Below are 18,340 nucleotides of genomic sequence, written 5' to 3'. Positions count from 1 at the left end.
TAGGTGTCTTGTTTGCTCTGCTTAAATCATTACCACCTTGGTTGCAGGGAGACAATAATTACAAATGAAGATTCTTTTTACTGAAAGGAATTAAAAACAGGGACAGTTACAGCTACTAACTGATGAGAGCTAACCCAAACAGTTTCTTTGTGCTGTTGAGCACAAGAACCACTTCCTTGTTCACACCACATCTTCATGAGATGTCATGCTAACACTTCTGATTAAACAGCAGAAATTTTACTTAATGTTCCATAAGAAGACATTGGTTTAGAGTCTGGTTGTTCTTTGAGGGTGTTTTTGGCTTTTTTTTTTTGGAATACACAGAGACAAGTGGCCTATGCTTGTGAGAAATTACCTCTGAAATGGTTGCTCAGGGAGAAGGAAAGACAGAGAGGTGGAGGTGAACCCACATCACAGAACCATAGAACCATCCAGGCTGGGAAAGACCTTAGGAAGAGATTGGCTGGGAAAGATCATGCAGTCCAACCATTAACCCAGCGCTGCCAAGTCCACCATGAACAGGATGTTATTGCAGGGAAGCAGTGGTGGTGGCTGTTCCAGCTTGTCAGGGAGCAGGAGAAGGGCAGACTCATTGAGGCTCTCTGGCCTGGGGGAAGAAGTCTGTTGGTCCCCAGGAGCTACACCACCACACCCTTGCAAGATCAGGGGATCAGGAGTACCAAGCAGAGGCTGCCTGGCTGCTCCCCACCCACAGTAAGGAGCTCATCAGCTTAAACGGATTTTAACCTGAAGAAGTGTGATACATCAAGGGTGCATGTCTGGCTTGGCCTTGGTTTGGAGGCTCCTGGCTGGATGAGGACTGTAAGGAGGGAGTTCTGTGCTTTTGTTAATTCAAGAATACTGTATGCTGGATGGTTAGGGTATTGTGCGGATGTTTCCCAGACAAACAGAAGAAATGGTGCCTTTGATTAATAACCCAAAATATTTTATAAGCCTGTTACAGAAGCTCGTTGATCTCAGAGCAGTGGAGGCTGGACTCCAACTAATAACAATGAAGAATGTTGTAAATATATATATCAGACTCTCTCAAATTAGCTCCATGTCCTGTGTTCCTGACTCCTTATTTTACTGCTTAATGTGTAAGAAATCCTGTACTATTGACATTCTTTTCTTATACTAGCAAAGATGTAAGCAACTAAATAGCAGTTCATAGTCTGCTTGTTTAACTTTACCCTTTTGCTTCTGATTAAGCCTGTTTGTGTTGTGAATTTCCTTATACTGTGCAAATGAATCAGAGAAAAATTTTAATCAGAAAAAAAAGAGTTTTGTTATTTCCATGTATTGTGTGTGGAACCAGTGTACCTCCTTGTGTGTTTGCATAGGAATGCTGATAAGCCATGAGAAAATGCTTCAGTGCTGAGATGTCTATTTTTGCTAAGTGTCTTGCATGACTGATCTGATGCTAAATAAACTAGTAAATCTAGAAAAGGTTACATCTATTATTTGCTGATAGCTAATGCTCAATGTAGAGCAAGAAACAATATTCATCCTTATAAAGAGGAGTCATCATGGGTATTAATTGGTTATATAGCAAAGTCCAGACTGAATTCCAGCTTGGCACAGCATTTCCCCTGCTCCTCTTTCCTCAAAAGTTAGCAGCTGAATAACAAACAAAATCTGTTATTAATGGTGGAGTACAAAACTAGGGGCTGTCCAGGCTTCCTCTGTGTCCCAAGGGTGGGTTATGTGATATAGATGCTTCTGTCCCTTTTTGTTAATTACTTCCAGCAATTAAGAAATTACCATCTCCTTGTACATTCTAGTTCTGCTTTTTTAACTGGAAAGTATTTTACAAAGTCCCAAGTCTTTTTGTTGCAGTTAACACTTTTTCTATCACAATGATTTGTTTTCTGCAGCCATTTCACAATGGTTTTCTGTAACCAAATCCAAAGGTTATTAATGTGCTCCTTCATTCAGCATCCTCTTCTCTCAGCAGCACAAACAAATCCTTTACCCCAGAGGTCTTACACCCCTCTTCTTACTGGAATATGAATTTTCTGCCTTTAGTTGATTACTCTTTGTCTTGAGCTATGTTGTCAAAAGCTGCACATGGTATCTGAATGGAGAACATTGCAAGACTGACATGTTGAAAGGACTTTTTTTTTTTAATTTCTCTGCTCTGTTCCCACATCTGTCACCCTCAGTGGTGTTCCGTCTTGCCTGGTATTAGAGCATCTTGTTATTCTTGTCACCTACAACTCCTTAGTCTTGCAAACTGTGTGAATGCAAAGTTCCTTCATATCCTTTTATGGGAGATGGTTTTACAAAATCTCTCCATCCTGGAGCAATGTAAGAAATAAATTATTATAAGCTCCACAAGACATTTTGCATGGTAACAGTGCTCCAGGGGAAAAAAATAGTCTAATTTGGCACTTCCATGGATGTTGCTGAATCTTTTCCCAAGCTAATGCAAGGCATACATTCTTACTGCAGTTTCATGAAATCATCTTGGTCAGACCTCCATAACAGAATGGAAAAGGGCACTGGAAAGACCAAAGGAAAGATGAGGGCAAGTATCAAGCTGGCTTCGAGCTCCCCCTGGAGCTCAAGGGTTGTTTGCTTTTGCCTGACCTCTTAAAAATAGCACATCAAACAGCTGAGTTGGAGCTTGTGATACAGCACAACATTACACTGGCTTATAGTGAACTCGAGACAAATAAGGAAATGGGAAATAAGAAAGAATTAACAAGTCAGAGGAACTTTTAATGAGTTAGGATAGCTGGGGAGTTAAACATAATGATCCTGCCTCATAACTACCAAATTTCTGCATTTCTGTTGATGTCCAGTGCAGTCTTCTTTAAAAAGCACTGGGCTTTTGTAGTTATGATGTCCTTCTTAGCAGTTCAGGCACTTGTTTCCTTCAACAATGTACATATCCCCAAAATTATGTTTCAAATATCCAATGATTCAGGTATTTTTGAGAAGTGATTCAATATTTTTACATCCATGATGAGTTCTCCATACTTTCATTTGACATTAAAAAAAAAAAAAGTGCATGGAGGGTCTCTTCCCTCTTCCTTACTTCTTTGGTACTAGTGGTGGTCATCAGATTTTCTCAATTTCATTTCCACTGAAGCTCTATTCCCGTGGTGTGGGCTGGGAGGCACACAGCAGAACAGAAAGATGTTTTGCCCATGTTGAGCATATACAAAATTTTATTTTCATTTAGCTGATTGAAACAGAGAGACCATGAAATTCTGCAGATATGGCTGTGCACATACAGGCTGCATCCTTAATCTGTGTGCAGAAGAGAGGGTGGTTTCTGGAGACATGGCTTATGCTCCAGCAAAAAGACCTGCTGTGGTTTCTTTCCTTCCCCCTTCAAATTGTGAGGAGCTTGAAATCCTGTTAGGCATACAGACAAGGAGGGGTTGTATGGCACCCAAATAACATGGGTTGACCAAACTCGTGTTTGCTGCTGCTCAAATGCACCCACTTGAGCGTTGTTGCCCTGCCTCCCCAGTGCACCCTGGAGCTGGAATTAGTGACACCAATGCCTCCTCAGCAGCAATACTCCCTGACTGGAACCCAAATTGCAGGCTGAGACAGTCACAGAATCTTGGCATAATAATTTTATCTCCAGGATCATAAAGTGCCTCAGAGAGGGGTCTCTGCTGGCAGGCAGGTCAGCAAGGCCCAGGTACAGACTCGGGAAGTGATTTCTACCCCTCCTGCATCCCAGGGCAGAGCCAAACTGGTCCAGTGAGGGCCTGAACAAGGTCAGTTTCTGGTTATACTTCAGGCAATAACTGATCTTCTAAGATCAGTTGATCTTTGATACAGGTAACCTAAGGATTATTAGCTTGCCCCAGTGTCTTGGCACACTGAAAGAAATGTTTTAAAGAAAGTAACTCCAGAGAAGGCAGTTTTGGGTAATGTGTTGGTATTTGAGGCTCCTTAGTCCAGATGTGATATTTCTTATCATGTGGGTCAGCTATGCAATATGCACAGGTATCTCCTGCCACATGCTGTTACCATCTGTGTCTGCTTTCTCCCTGCTAGTGGCACAATTCCAAAGAAGGTTAACTCCATGATAAGCAGTCCCTACCTGAACTGTAAAACTGAGTCACCAGCACAGCCCAATGAGAACTGGAAAAGGCAGAATGTGTTAGAATGGTGGTTTAGGACTTCAGGTTATATTCTTTTCCAGAGAACATTTAATATTTTGTATAGTTTTAAAATCTCTCTCATCTTTCTATTATCTTTCACCAGGAAATGGGTTTGAATATCAATCTTTTAATAATTCTAATAATTAATGTCCTTAAGGATTATCCAAAGATCCCAAGTGGCCTCTACCCCTATCCCTACCACACGTTGCAGAAGGTGACACAATACATGCCCTACATGAATATGCTGTTTCTCAGAGGTGACAGTTCCTTCTGTCAGCAACAGGGGAAGGCTACAACGCTTTCCACTGAAGTCAAATGTTACAGAACTCTACTGCCTTTATGCCAGCTTGGCAAGAGAAACCATGGAAGGCTCTAGAGAAGATACAGGGATTTTCTTTGTTTCTGTAGGTGCTAATTAAATGCTTGACAATATACATGTTGCAGCTTGTTTTATATATCTAATTTACATCTATATGCCTTCTGCCAGGTGCTATATGCTCATTTATTTATTTATGGTTAATAACGCACTTCTTAAAAATAGAAAAAGGTAAATAATACTAAGCCAAAATAAAAAAGTTCTTCCACAACAATCATGGGCCATCGAACACTCCTGCATATGTTTTTAGAACTGAAGCCTTGAGAAAATCCTTCTTATACAGCTCTCAAGACATTTCAGTTAGGCATTTTCCTCAGTCTAAATCAAGTTTCTAAGTGAAGGCAGGGCCTTATGGCTTTCAGATTTAAGGAGACAAACTGGTATCATTAGAGATCACCATGCAGCTGAAGATGAACCATACCATCAGATGTACCTCCCCAAAAATGCTACATATGGCTGCACAAGTATTGAAGAAACTACATCACAAGCCTGTTGGAATCCATTATTTATTCTGCATTTGCACTCAAAATACAAATACAATCGCCTAAATGCTGAACACAGTAAGTTAAACCCACTGTTAAAACAGACTTTGACTTTCACAGGCACAACTTGAGTGGTTTCTCTAGAATTAGGGCTTTTTTCACAACGGTGAACCTTCTAGGGTAAACAACCAGGCCACATCGTCATGTTCTGGCTACTTATGATTACTGGAGGAATTATATATGCTGTGTTTTATAAATTCATCACATTTCACATTTATAAATTCATCAAATTTGAGAACAGGGCCTGTGCACAGAATATCTCTCTGAAGTACTGGTGCACTTCACAGCCAGATTTGGTACTTTGACTGCCTCTAAATTTAGCTTAACCCCAGCCCTGCATCTTCTGCACATCACAGGCAAGGTTTAAGGCTGGAGTTTTAGATGAGGAACAGAACCCAAACATGAAAATTGTCTTATCTTCCGTCATGTTTCCCACACACATACAAAGCACCTAGTTAAAGTGCTAAACTGTAAAGTGTCACATTGTCCAAACTTCTAAAAAAAGTAAGTATTTAAAAAAATTATTAGCCATATAAAAATAATTTTGATGTGTCTATATACATGCTATTTGACTAGCAAAGCCAGATTTCTACTATTCCTGGGCAATTTGTTCAGAAGTCACTTCTGGACAACTATATTCCTAAATGATAGAAATCTATACTAAGCATTTACTTTTTCTCCTATTTCTTCCGCATAAGCAAAACATAGGCTCCTGCACTTTGTCCTTGCCACTGCTTTCCTGTTTTAACCCTCTTGGCTCCACCTAGATTGTCCAGTAAGTCAGGATGAGAATGCAACAGTAGGAGAAGAGGCTCTGATATTGTGACTTTCTTGGTTCTGATGTACTCAGGTTAAAGAACAGTTCTTCTTCCCTCTCCATCTATAGCTATATAAAAATAATATAAATTTCAGGTTCCAATACATTTGAAATCGAACATCTTTTTTCTAGTTCTGTATTAATTAGTAGGTGAAATTTTTATTAGAAGTATCAATATACAAAAATACACTAGCAATTTTTTAATTTTAGCTCAAGTTCATTCTTCAGCCGCTCTGTGCTTCACCAACCTGTCTCTACTAAAAGCAGAAAAAGCCATTTCACTGGATACTAAATATGGATAGATACTGCATATGTCAGAGCCACTAAAATGGGTGTTTGGAACAATTACTTTTCTGTGCCTGGTGTTGTACAAACATCCTCCTGTAAGTGTCTTGTGCTCCTTGTGACCCACTTCTCCAGCACTGAAGTGCCTCTGTGCAGATTTAAACTGGGCAATATTTTTCTCAAGGTACATCTGTATCACAACCCCTCCATCAGTCAGTCCCAGCAGCTCCAAAAGGAGAAGACATGAATATGCAGATTCACTGCACATGTAATCTTTGTAACTGGGAAGAAAAAACAGGATACACTTCAAACAGTTTCCTCTACAATCATGTCATCATTCATCCCATGGAGCAGCACTGCCAGAGATTTCATAATTGCCTCTGCACCAGTACTAGAAAGGAGAAGATTCTGGCAGCAATTCCTTGGTGTCCTTGGCAGTAGAGGATCACCTTGTGAGCTTGGAGTACTTAGGCAGACAGAAGGAAGGTAGAAAAAAATGGGAAGACTAATCGAGGGGTTTAAAGGGAAATGCAGAATACACAAAACCTAAAAAGGAGTTAATATTTTCTGACCATAAAGACCCAAAGGCTGTTTCATGCATTGTTTTTAACAGTCTTAAACAGTACTAAATACCTTAAAACATGAAGCAGGTTGAAGAAGCTCCCACTATATTTGGTATTGTTTTTTCTACCTCTCTGATTGAGCAATGAGAAAGGAAAGTCCTCACTGTTCAGAGTTCAGTTACAGTGGCCAGTGTCAAAAAAGCCAATATTATTAGTGGCCAGTGTCAAAAAAGCAAATACCATCTGAATTTTTGGTTTTTTGAGAGTCCATTACCCCTCCCTGGATTATATGTATAGAACTCCACAATATCAGGGATCCAAGATACCTTCCCAAACTCCTACACAGCTAAACTTGCAACTGTGAGCACTGGCAAAACATGGGGATAACTACAATGTCACCTGAGCAAATGGAACATACCAACATCAAAGGCTTAACATCAGATTTTAAAGAGAATTCATGTCCCTAGCAGAGAGGGAGTTATTTTTTAAATTCCGCTGCTATGTATCTGTCAGAATCACAGATTCAGATTGCTGAATATCCTTGAAATCTGCATCTTAAAAAAAGACCCTGTATCCTTCAGCAGTTCTCAGCAATTCTGCAGCTTGAGCTTTGCCCTTCAGTTGCTCATGCCTTAAGATGTTAATTTATTGCAAAGATCAATCAAGGGGAATAACACAGAACACTCCACAGCACCAGAACTCTGGCAAGTCTGTGCTGCTGTGGCTACAGCAACATCTATCCCTGAAGCAAGTGAGTGGCTCTTTCTGCTGCTTTTGTAATTCCAGGGTTTGCAGTTAAAGAAATATACACAGAAAGAAAGCCCCCCAAAAACCCAAGCAAATGAAATCTCCACACACACTATCACATGCAACTTTAAGTAAAAAAATCCTTAGAAGTAGAGGGTATCACTGAAGATCCATTGGAGGTTTGCTATTTTGACAATTGTGTGATTAAAAGTCCACCAAAAAACCTATGGAAAGATACCTGATGACCTAAATGAGCTTTGGATCAGCTGTAAGGGCATTTCCTTATGCACTGAGACTGTTATATAAAACAGCAAATAAGTTACAGCGACAACATCAAAGAAATGCAAAAATGAACACTTATTTTTGCTCTCAAGCACAAATAGCTTTCTTATGAATAGTGTAATTTAACAACTTAGCTATATAATATCCATATGATAAATCAAAGCAAATTTTAAAAACAAATTACAGGTGGAGCTGAACAAACTTTAAAAATAAATTACAATTTAGGTAAATATAAATATATGTATTACAAAATTACATCTTCAATGAGATGCTGCCTGTACAGCAACCTGCACCATCAAAATCCTGAGCACCTGGCTTCCAAAACTGCTGGAGAGAGCTGAGCTCACACTGCATTTTTCAAGCCCACACACATATCTCGTGCTTTCTACTGAGGAAGCTGGCAGTTTAGAGATTCAGGCTATTCTCACAAAGCTGCAGTGCAGAGCAGCAAAAAGCATCTCACACTGTGCACTGGGAATGTATGCCAAAGATCACATCAAGAAGCACCTGCTAAAGTTTTGTTTGGAACAAAGGTTCAGGTGTCATTCAGGAAGAGTGTTACCTCAATTTAGTAGGTAACCTACGCTAAGCTTAACAACATAATCTGATTGCAAGGAATGCACCGGCTTTTAAGTCACTGTTTGTCTACACTTTGAGTGCCTTTTTGAGGTCCGAGTAGAAATTGGCCAGGGTGCTAGACATGGCAGTGTCTACTGCAGACTGTGGCAGCATCCCTCGCAGTTCAGTCTGGATGTAGCCTGTCAAAAGACTGTGGCCAGGAGAGTCCTTGAGAGGGACACAGAACCAACCACAAGGGTGATTGAATCCACGGACAAAGTTTGGTCTCACCTCTCCATAGTCCAGGCTTATACCTATCAAGGAAAATAAAAAAAACAAAAAAAAAAGGGAAATTAATTTGAAAGAGGTTAAAAAAAAATTAACGCACAGTAAATTTGTCATATATAAGCTTCTGGTTGGAGAATTTAGTAGTAGTGACAGGCACACCACGAGTTTTTGGGTATTTTCATGCATGGAATTTGCTGTTCATCCAAACTCTATGACAGGAAAGCATGATAAGCAAAAAAATCAAATGTTAAAAGAGGACATTCCTCCCATTTACAAGAAACAAGCTGTTACTCATCCCACTTTGCTCTAAGACTCAAGTTGAAGGACTCAACTTGTCTCTAACACTCCTGCCCCACAGCTGACATAAGTGAAGCCTGGCAGAAAGGAATGGTTCATGGGAAAACCAGTAACTTGCACACTTCTTTAAATATGTAAAATTAAAGATAAAACACCTTTAAATTTGCTAAAACACCTTGAATTTATTTGTTGAAGACCATCTTAGACCATTTTTTGAATGTTTACTGCTACTAAATCTGAGTCAAATCTTAAGCCAAGCAACTGTTGTAAAATAAGAATTTAGCAGAGGCAGGTGGTGGCTTACCACATGTTAGAAGACCATCTTCATAGTTTGTAGTGTAAGAGAAATCAACAAACTCCCTTGGTGCTATGATGTTCCAGAGCTGGCCAGCAGTTGTATAGCGCATCACACAGCAGTTCTTGTTGAGTGACAGAATTATAAGGGGGAAAAAAAAAAATCTTAGGATAATGAATAGAGGGAAAGGTAATGCTTGCAGGGAGCTAACGTTTTTCACAAAGGTCACAGCCTCTGTCAACTGCATGGCAAAATCAGTGAGGTCTGAATGGCTTTGCTATTCCCAACCTAAAATCTGAAAGTTGTAAGGACTTGTGGTCTACAGCTGAGAGTTGTGGAAGCAGAGTATCTGGCACCTTAAGGATTTAAAGATCTAAAGCTAGAGAATTTGGGCATGCCTGACAGCTGAAAGCCACTCACCAAAGAGCACTTGGGAAGTCAAAAAGGACCATGAAGAAACTTCAAGAGGAATCTCTTGGCACTAAGATATCTATTTAATACTTTTAATCACTAAGTGAAAAATAAAATGGAATGTGAACAATTCTTCAAAATAGGCTTTCCCATTATAAAGTAGAGTCTGTATAAATTTTATATAGACAAAGCACCTTGTCATATAAATCTTCTTTCAGAGACAGAGCAAATGAAAATCCATGTTCAAGCCAGGTGTCCAGAAGAGGGTTTTGAATTCATACTGAATGCCTGCATTAACCAAAGGAAGGCTACTAGTTGTTCTGTAACCTGCTCCAAACCTACCTTTCTTTTATCAACTCCTGACTCTCAGTATGAACTATTTTGTGTCTTAGCACAAAGCCATGCTACACAAATCAGCCCTTCAGGAAGAGGGGGAGGTTGCAGCTTCCGTATGTCTGGACTAATACTATTGTTTGCTGTGGAACGGAAGAAAGCAAGCTGTATGAAATGGCATTGGCATACACAGTATCAAACTGTAGCCCTCTGTATGAGAATTTTATCAGAGGATACCTGACCTCCGGGGTCCAACAGAACTGCGACTGACTCCTTTACTTTTAACATTAATGGAAAGACGCATTTCAAGCCTCAGAATAGGACTGTGCTGCCAGAGAGCCTGATCTGTGGTCACACAGAGCATACATGCACAAAGCTGCTTGTGCATGCAAACAAGAAGGCTGAGAAAGGTTCAGATCTGTTGGAATTGATCTGCTCTACATCAATGTTAAAGCCATGAATGTTAAATTCATGTGTTCATCAATACACATCTCCTTCAAGAATGTAAACAAGTCTTCACCTCTTCAAATGTTTCCATGATGTCCATTGAAGTCATTAGGCTGTCCCAGTCTAGCCTGTAAGGTCCAGGGCGAATATGATCCACTATTCTGTTGGTAACATCTTCCACCACTCCTTGAGCTTTGTAGCTAGAAAAATGTGTTTACATTTAGTAAGAAATTCTTTATATTACATTAATTTTCAACAGTACACTTACATTAACACCTTGGTACGAGGAAGTACAGTTGGTGGCCAATTGCATCAGAGAAACAGTACAGGAAAACACCTATGGGTGCACCTGTTCTTCTCTGCAACAAATTTGTTTCTGAAAAATTTATCCTTTTTTATACAGTTAGTATTTTATAAATGGCAGATTCCTTCCTTGGAGAAAAGTTATCCTATTTATTTCTCTAACAACTGTAACAATTTGTTATTTTATTCCTATTGCTTGGCTAGCAAGGGAGTTCACCACAGGTAAGTAAACATAAAGTAAAAAGATCACGAATATAACGGGAAAAACATTTTTCATAAAGCAGAAGAAACAGGATTTTGGAGATTGAAATGCTATGGTTTATGTCTTGAACAGTTTTATGAAGGACTTTTGCCTATTATAGCAAAATTGTGTAAAAAAAACTACACAGAAGCACCCTCAATGGGCCTCCTGACTGAGGCCCTGGACTGTAAACTGATTTGAGATAAGATAAAGTGACTCAGATCTGAGCTGGAAGAGAAAAATACTTTCCCAGGATTAAACCCAGCACCTATGGGGTGGAGGCTGCAGCCCCAGGCCTATCTGGTGTCAGGCTGGAAGAGACCCTCACACCAAAACAGGGAGGAGAAGACGTTTTGGGTGTGTGGTGAAAAAGCCTCTGCTCAGAGGCAGTGAAAGCCCAACTCCAGCTCAGCTGTGGGGCCTCTTCACCACTGCAAAGCCACATCTAAGGGACATCCACAGGACGGACAGCAGAGGAGCTGTCATGGCCCAATAAAGGGCCCTCCCAAAGGGGTCCCCAGACCCTGCACCCAAGCTGCACATGCCGCAAAATGACAGATCCAGAGTCATGCAAGGGTTAAATGTGCCCCCCTCAGGGGAGGCACCTGGGCACTCCCACCTGCCCAAACCTGTATTAATCCATGGGATTCTATACTTTTGGACGGGGGACCCTCACCACCAAGAAGACTAGACTGAGTAGAGCAATGAGACATCACTGGGACCCACAGAGGGGTAACATGTTTCTACTTAACCTGTCAAGCTCCTTGTCCCCCCAAACACACTCCCTTTTTTCTACTTCTTTTTTTTCTTTTTCTTCCTTTTTCTTTGCTACTAAATAAAATGTATCAAATTTTCAGTATCAACACCTAGCCTTGTTTGGTTTTAATCAAGTCTTGGGAATATTCGAATGGTTTTGGGTTCATTCTGCTTTATTCACAGAGAGTTCTCATTACTCCTCTGTGATTACAGCAGATCATAGCACAGGAGTAGAACCAAGCTAATGAGAACCAAACTAATGAGTACAGTACAAGAACTGGCTGAGTTGTCACCCAGTGACCCTTCAGGACTACTGAATGCAGGCTTGATCCTGAGCTTTACAGGACATAATTTCTGGACAGATGCTGCTGCCACTTCAGCTAATGGGAGTCCTGTGGTGTGTTCCACAGACTTCACTGTTGTTCTAGACACCATGCAATGCTAAAGTATCAAACTGAGAAACTACAAAGGAATCGTCCAGCCACAACAGGTGACCCATTTAGCTTCCCCTCTGTAGGATCTCTGTAGCTGAGGGCTATAGAATTCACAGCCTTAATCTCTAAATTCTACAGAACACATCTGTGGAACATTAAAAATGTATCTCTTGTGCAGGAAAACTTACAGGTATCCACTGAATTCCTCTGATGGTTTACGCCACACAGTTGCATCCTTCTGAAAGCAAATATAAGACACAGTATTAATTGTCACTTGGATACAATTGCAAGAAGTCCACAAAATGCTTCAATTTCCTTGAAGAAAAGCACACAACTTTATAATTTTCCATGGTTCACCTGGGCACCACTGCACAATTTTCTTCATATTTTTCAGATATCTTTTACTTGTAATTTTCTATTATTTCAAAAAAAAAAAATCAGAAAATTGGCTTTCTCAGAGTGAAATGCTAGAAGTCTGTGCAGAAGTAGGGTTTGGCAGGCCAGGTCAGTTTACTGTGAAAACACACAGAATAATGGAACAACATTAGCAGGGAAAGCCTTCCAATTGCAAGGCCACTGGAAAGCCAACAGCCAGATGTTGCTCAGACAGGAAGACCACACTACTCCTGCTTGCACTCCTGTAACACAAGTTACAGAAGCGTGCATGAGGTGCAGGTGCAGACAAGAAAGTTCAATTATCTTTCTCTCCTAGATGCCAGACTAGAAGAGTCTTGTGAGCAGTAGTCTATTTATTTTAAAGTTACCCAGAGAAAATAGAGAAATCAGTATCTTCTGATTTTTACATAACTATGACATGGAACCGCTGCACAAAGTGTCCAAATTTTGGTGTTGAAAACAGTACCATATGGCACCACTTTCTTTGGAATGATGATTATATAAGCACAAAAGACCAAATGTCCTAAAGAACAGTACAGTTAAGTACTACATCCAGAATAATTTAAGGTATTTTGGGGCACAACACATCTCCTTGTGGTAGGTAAAGCTTGAGTTTCTTTTACATGGCACAACATCAAAACGGAAAGAAAGGAGGAAAGAAAGGAAAGAGGAAGAAAAGGCTGGAGAAAGGGGTAAAATCTGAGGATTTGGAACACAATGATGCAGGTAACTTTTTAAAGGAATTCAGTAGTACTTAATTTAACAACACATTTAGTAGAGATTATATAGATGTATTGCAAGAGTGAAAGGCTTGGATGCTCCATTCCTCCCTCTCCAGACAGCAAATTTATTAATTCTGCAAATAATAAGTTACATTTAGATCAGTTGCCCCTGTCTTATCAGTGTCTGCTCACGATGGAAGAAAAAAATAAAAGCATTACTCAAACCACTGTAACAAAAAGACAAAAACAGAAATTTACCACACTAGCCCTACCATATTGCTGCACTTCCACTTTCTGTGGAGGACAGAACCAAAAAGTATTCACCCAGCCTAGGACTGGTGCACAAGCAAAGGCTATTTAGCTTGTTAAAGCACAACTCAAAAAACCCAGGCAGCTCAAAAGAAGAGAATGGCAAACTGCTTGGAGAGAGCAGGAATTGTATTCCCTTTCAGGGAAGGAAACTTAGGATAATGTGCGGTCTCTAAAGAACAACAGAAAAGTGAAACAGTATGAGAGGAAGCCTTGAGAATTATTTCTTAAGAAGGAAGGAATTTTCTCATTTCTGAGAGGAAGACAGCTGAAGCATGATCAGCTATTGAAAGCTGAAGCATGATCAACTATTTATTGACAAGAGATTCCAGATACCTGCGTCTGCTTTGCTGGAAGTACTCGTGAGCCTCTTGCAACACTATTAATGCTAATTACTTCACATTTTGTTGCAAGTCAAGCCTATAATCCTACACAAGTTCTTCCGTGAGATACACCCCTGCAAATGGGTAGAAGAAACGACAGAGTATGCCTGAGAACAGCAAAAACACATCCTGCCATCTAAAGACATTCTGGAGGGATGGTTTCACAGCTTCTGTCAGTTTCAAGTCCTGCAGAGCGCGGCCTGTGTTTCTCAGCCGTGTGGCACGCACAGCAGTGGGCCCTTTCCGCCGCACCGGTGACCCACAGCTTCCTGTGGAGCAGAACCGGGAAGCGCCCGGAGCACTCACGGTTTTCTTGGCCACCCGCCACTCGCTGTCTCCGATGCTGTGGTACCGAACCAGCGTGTTCCGCAGCTTCGAGGCCAGGGGCGCGGGATTGGGCAGGGGATCCATCTGCTTGCCTCCTAAGCGAAGATGCCTAATCACACAGACGCAGAGCAGAACACGGCAAGGAGTCAGGGATGCCAGCAAGAGCGCGGATCTTCCAAACACGAACGCAGGATGCGGGAAACACCGCCGCGCGCGCACACTCGCACATCTCCCAGCCGGGTTCAGGTGGCAGAGAGCGGCTGCCAGGGGCGCAGGCCGAGGGTCGGGGGCGCAGGCCGAGGGCCAGCAGCCGCCAGCCCCGTCCCTGGATCCGCCGGGAACGCGGGACAGGCGCGCTCCCCTCACAGCCGCGCCGCCGCGCCGGCTCCGCGCTCACCCGCGGCCCGCCCGACAGCGCGCGATACCGACAGCCAATCAGAACGCGATCGCCCTGCCAGCGCAGCCAATGGTGGCGCGGTCCGCTGGGCGCGGGGGCGGGGGGCACCTCCCCTTCAAGTCACGCGACCTCTCGATGCGTGGCGACCATAACGTCATGAGGCAGGGGCTGAGCCTCGGGCCGGATTGGGAATGGCGGGGGTGGTGTGAGGGAGGGCGGGGGAGTGCGATGGCGCCTGGCCCCGGAATCTGCGGGCACAGCGCCAGGGCTGCTCTGCTCACGCGTCAGGCAGTGCCGCTTTGTACCGATGGCAGAGAGTCACAGAATAGGCTGAATTGAAAGGGAAGCATCAGGATCATCGAGTCCCAACTGCTGTCCTGCACAGGACACTTCAAGAGTCACAGAATGCCCGAGAACATTGTCCGAACGCTTCTTGCCCTCGGTCAGGCTGGTGCTGTGACCACTGCCCTGGGGAGCCTCTTCCGGTGCCCAAACACCCTCTGGGGCAAGAACTTTTACCTGATGCCCAGCCTAAACCTGCCCTGACACAACTTCAAGCCATTCCCTTGGGTCCTGTCTCTGTGCGCCCCAGAGAAGAGATCAGGGTCTGCCCCTCCTCTTCCCCTTCCAATGAGGAAGTTTCCGACCCCAGTGAGGCCTCCCCTCCGGGATGAACAAACCAAGGGCCTTCAGCCATTACTCATAAGGCTTCTCAAGGCCCTTCACCAGCTCTGTGTCCTTTCTTTGGACACTCTCTAGTAGCTTTAGATCGTTTTTACATTGTGGTCTCCCAAACTGCCCCCAGCACTGGAGGTGAGGCCACCCCAGCCCAGAGCAGAGTGGGACAGTGCCCTTCCTTTCCCAGCTGGTGACGCCGTCCCTGATGCCCCCAGGACAGGGATGTCCCTCCTGGCTGCCAGGGCACTGTTGCCTGATCTTCAGCTTGCCACAGTCCAGGATCTCCAGGTCCCTTTCCATGTTGATGCTCTCCAGCCTCTCATTCCCCAATCTTTCCATCCATCCAGGATTGCCCCATCCCAGGTGCAGAGTCCAACATTTTTCCTTGTTGAACTGCACACAGTTGGTGATTGCCCAGCCCTTTGATTCATCGAGGTCTCTGCCGGGCCTCCCTACCTTTGAGGGAGTCAGCAGCTCTTCCCTGTCTTCTCATCTGCACATTTGCTGAGTCTCCCTTCCAGCCCTGCCTGCAGATTGTTTATGAGGATGCTGAACAGCACAGGGCCAGGGATGGAGCCCTGCAGAACCCTGCAAGTGACAGGTCACCAGTTTGATGTCACCCCAGTCACTGTATGCAACCCTTTGTGCCTGACTGGTGAGCCAGTTGCTCAGTCATTATATGGCACATTTTTCCAGGTGTTCAAAAGATCAACTGCTTGTAAATATAATGGCCTTGTTAAGGTTTAGGACTCAGTGTGCTTCATTGTCATGACTTAGGGGGAGGTTCAGTGCTCAGACCTAGGAGGAGATTGATAATGCCTAGAAGAAGAATGTACTGTTGCAAAATGTGGAAGATGTAAAACTTTTTCAAGAAGGAATGTTCTTTAATGTATTACCTTTTTATACTTTCAACAACAAGATTTAATTCCTGAAACAGGAAACAGCCAACAAGCTCTAAGTGATGTCCATGTGTTAGAAAAACAAACTACTTTTTTTGGCAGAATTGCCTTATTAAGGTTTAGGGCTTGGCAGGCTTCAATGATCTCAGACCTATGGGAGGTTTGCAAAGCTTGGGGAGAAGGATGTACCATTGATGGTGGGCACAAAGAATGCAGAATTTCCAAGGCACAAGAATATCTGGCAGAATCCCCAAGAAAAGGAAGAAACTAATAAAGGAACTCAGCAATTGCACTGAATCAGGTATTATTAATTTCTCAATTTCTGGGCCTCTGGCTGTGCTCTGCCTAGGGGCTCCCCTGTCGGGGGAGACTCTCCTGAAGCAGTTTTGTGTCAGAAAAGAGAGATGTACTGGACTTTTTTGGTGTTCAGGTTCTTGTTTATTATTATCTTATCTAAATTTTGCATGCTGTCCACCCCAGGTAGCGTGCTGGAAAAGCACCACAAAAATGGCTAACAATCTCTTGTTACAATGTCTTTTAAGACTAAACTACCCAATTAAGAACTGATGCCCAGATTATTTTCCCTTTTAACCCAATAACTGATCCCTGGAAGCCTGTAATGCAAACTTTTTTACCCAATTACAAAATGGCACCCAAACCCATGAAGAAGAAAGAAGAAGAAGGATAAAGAAGGAACCTGGGACAACACCCTCTGTCCTCCATCTTGCTTCCATTCACAGCATACTAAAAATCCCAAAACCTGAATTTCTCACCCAAGTGATACACCTACACTACTCTCTATAATCTATTTCACACGTTTGTGGATTCTAGTCTATCTTGAAGTCTAGGAAGCTTTCTCCATGAATGAGGGTTAAAGTCAGTGCTCCCCTGGGGGTCAGGGCACCCCAGAGCAGACAGAGAAATATTCTCTGTGCCCTGGGTTTCCACAGGTATGACTGGGTAAAAAGTAATTCCAGCAGCAGGAGATGCAACCACTGACCCAAAAGTAAAGAAAGACTGAGCATGCAGACTAATTAACATAAGAAGGGAGTGACTCACTTAACCTATAGAAGATAGGCTGCTAATTAATAAGAGAACTATGCCACTTTAACCAATGAACATTAATTCCTGTTTTTGCTAAAATGTATAAATAGTAAAACGTTCTGGGAATCGTGGTGCTGGCTTTGTTGATTTGCCACCAAGTCTCCATTGCTGCATAGGTCTGTAAATAAATGAAGTATCTCTATTCTGTGCATGGGTTGGCCTCCTGCACACCAGGTGCAAGAACATATTTGGGGACAACAGGGCTTCTTTACAGTGGCCATATAAAGGTTTACACAGGACTGCAGCTTTCCAGAGTCCTCTGTGTTTGCTGTCAGCTGAAGCATGTCCTTCAGTGCCAATGTCGTGGGCCGGAGCAGTGAAGGAAGATTCCCTGGATCAGCATCTCCAGGTGGCTGTTTGCTGTGGCTTTTGTCATAGCACCTGAAACTGAAAACAGCATGTTTGTCCAGCCACAAAGAGCTTAAGGTGCTGCAGAGCATGGTGAGTGACACATTGGGGTGGTAAAGTCCAAGACACTCCTGGTCCAGTCAGCAGTGCTTGCAACACAACTCAGCAAGATGCTGAGGGAGTGTTGGAAGTTTCGCTTTGCTCTATAAAGCAGCAAGCAGACTGGACTCCTGTCCTAGGAAACAGCAGCACCTACGGCCAGCCCACAGCTGAAGCTGACTTCAAAAGTGTGTGTAAGTGCTTGCTCCCTGCAGGCTTGCACTGTTCACTGGGCATCATTCAGTCCAGCAAACACATTAGACAATGTCCATGTAAAAAGTGAAACCTCCTGTAAAGACAGGAAGTTAAATTGGTTGAAAAGCAGATGATTGGAGTAGGAGATTGTGGGAATCTATAAAATCAGAGGGATTTAAGAAAACTGCAGAAGACAGGCCTCAGATACAGTGGAATTGTGAACAGTGCTAAAGCAGCAGAAAAATTATTTAAGCTGTAGAGAAGACATGGGAACAAGAGCAACAGAGCTGTGTATTTGTGCTTGTTTGGCTTTCTAAGTTGCAAAAAGTTTATCTAGCAAGAAATTAGGAAGGTTAAGTTTATGAATAGGGCTCTATG

The 18,340-nt window shown here is 42.7% G+C and overlaps 1 protein-coding gene across 3 annotated transcripts; it reads right to left on the bottom strand.

Moving 5' to 3' along the window:
- Nucleotides 1-4,994: 4,994 nt before the first annotated feature.
- STARD4 (StAR related lipid transfer domain containing 4) lies at nt 4,995-14,629 on the bottom strand. Of its 3 annotated transcripts, none has more exons than XM_005490433.4 (5): nt 14,222-14,629; nt 12,294-12,343; nt 10,445-10,571; nt 9,190-9,304; nt 4,995-8,614 (listed from the first exon to the last, which is right to left on the bottom strand). In XM_005490433.4, exons 1-5 carry the CDS (start codon nt 14,324-14,326, stop codon nt 8,388-8,390), a joined length of 624 nt encoding a protein of 207 aa, XP_005490490.1. In that variant the 5' UTR covers nt 14,327-14,629; the 3' UTR covers nt 4,995-8,387. The 3 variants fall into 3 exon arrangements, with proteins under 3 accessions (XP_005490490.1, XP_074389519.1, XP_026651313.1); XM_074533418.1 differs by having other exon boundaries at nt 12,294-12,340; nt 14,222-14,465; XM_026795512.2 differs by lacking the exon at nt 14,222-14,629 and adding an exon at nt 13,869-14,188.
- Between the last annotated feature and the right edge of the window lie 3,711 nt (nt 14,630-18,340).

This window comes from Zonotrichia albicollis, chromosome Z (genome assembly GCF_047830755.1).
Source record: "Zonotrichia albicollis isolate bZonAlb1 chromosome Z, bZonAlb1.hap1, whole genome shotgun sequence".
Classification (NCBI taxonomy): Eukaryota; Metazoa; Chordata; class Aves; order Passeriformes; family Passerellidae; genus Zonotrichia; species Zonotrichia albicollis.
The sequence above is the reverse complement of the archived record's forward strand: the minus strand, read 5'-3'. Positions and strand labels throughout refer to the sequence as shown.

What these genes read in the sequence shown, in the direction of transcription:
- STARD4 (XM_005490433.4), bottom strand. Translation starts at nt 14,326, where the DNA reads ATGGATCCCCTGCCCAATCCCGCGCCCCTGGCCTCGAAGCTGCGGAAC. An exon ending in GGCGGGTGGCCAAGAAAACC is followed by an intron (nt 12,344 to 14,221) that starts GTGAGTGCTCCG and finishes ATTTGCTTTCAG; the next exon opens with AAGGATGCAACTGTGTGGCG. An exon ending in GAGGAATTCAGTGGATACCT is followed by an intron (nt 10,572 to 12,293) that starts GTAAGTTTTCCT and finishes ACATTTTTCTAG; the next exon opens with CTACAAAGCTCAAGGAGTGG.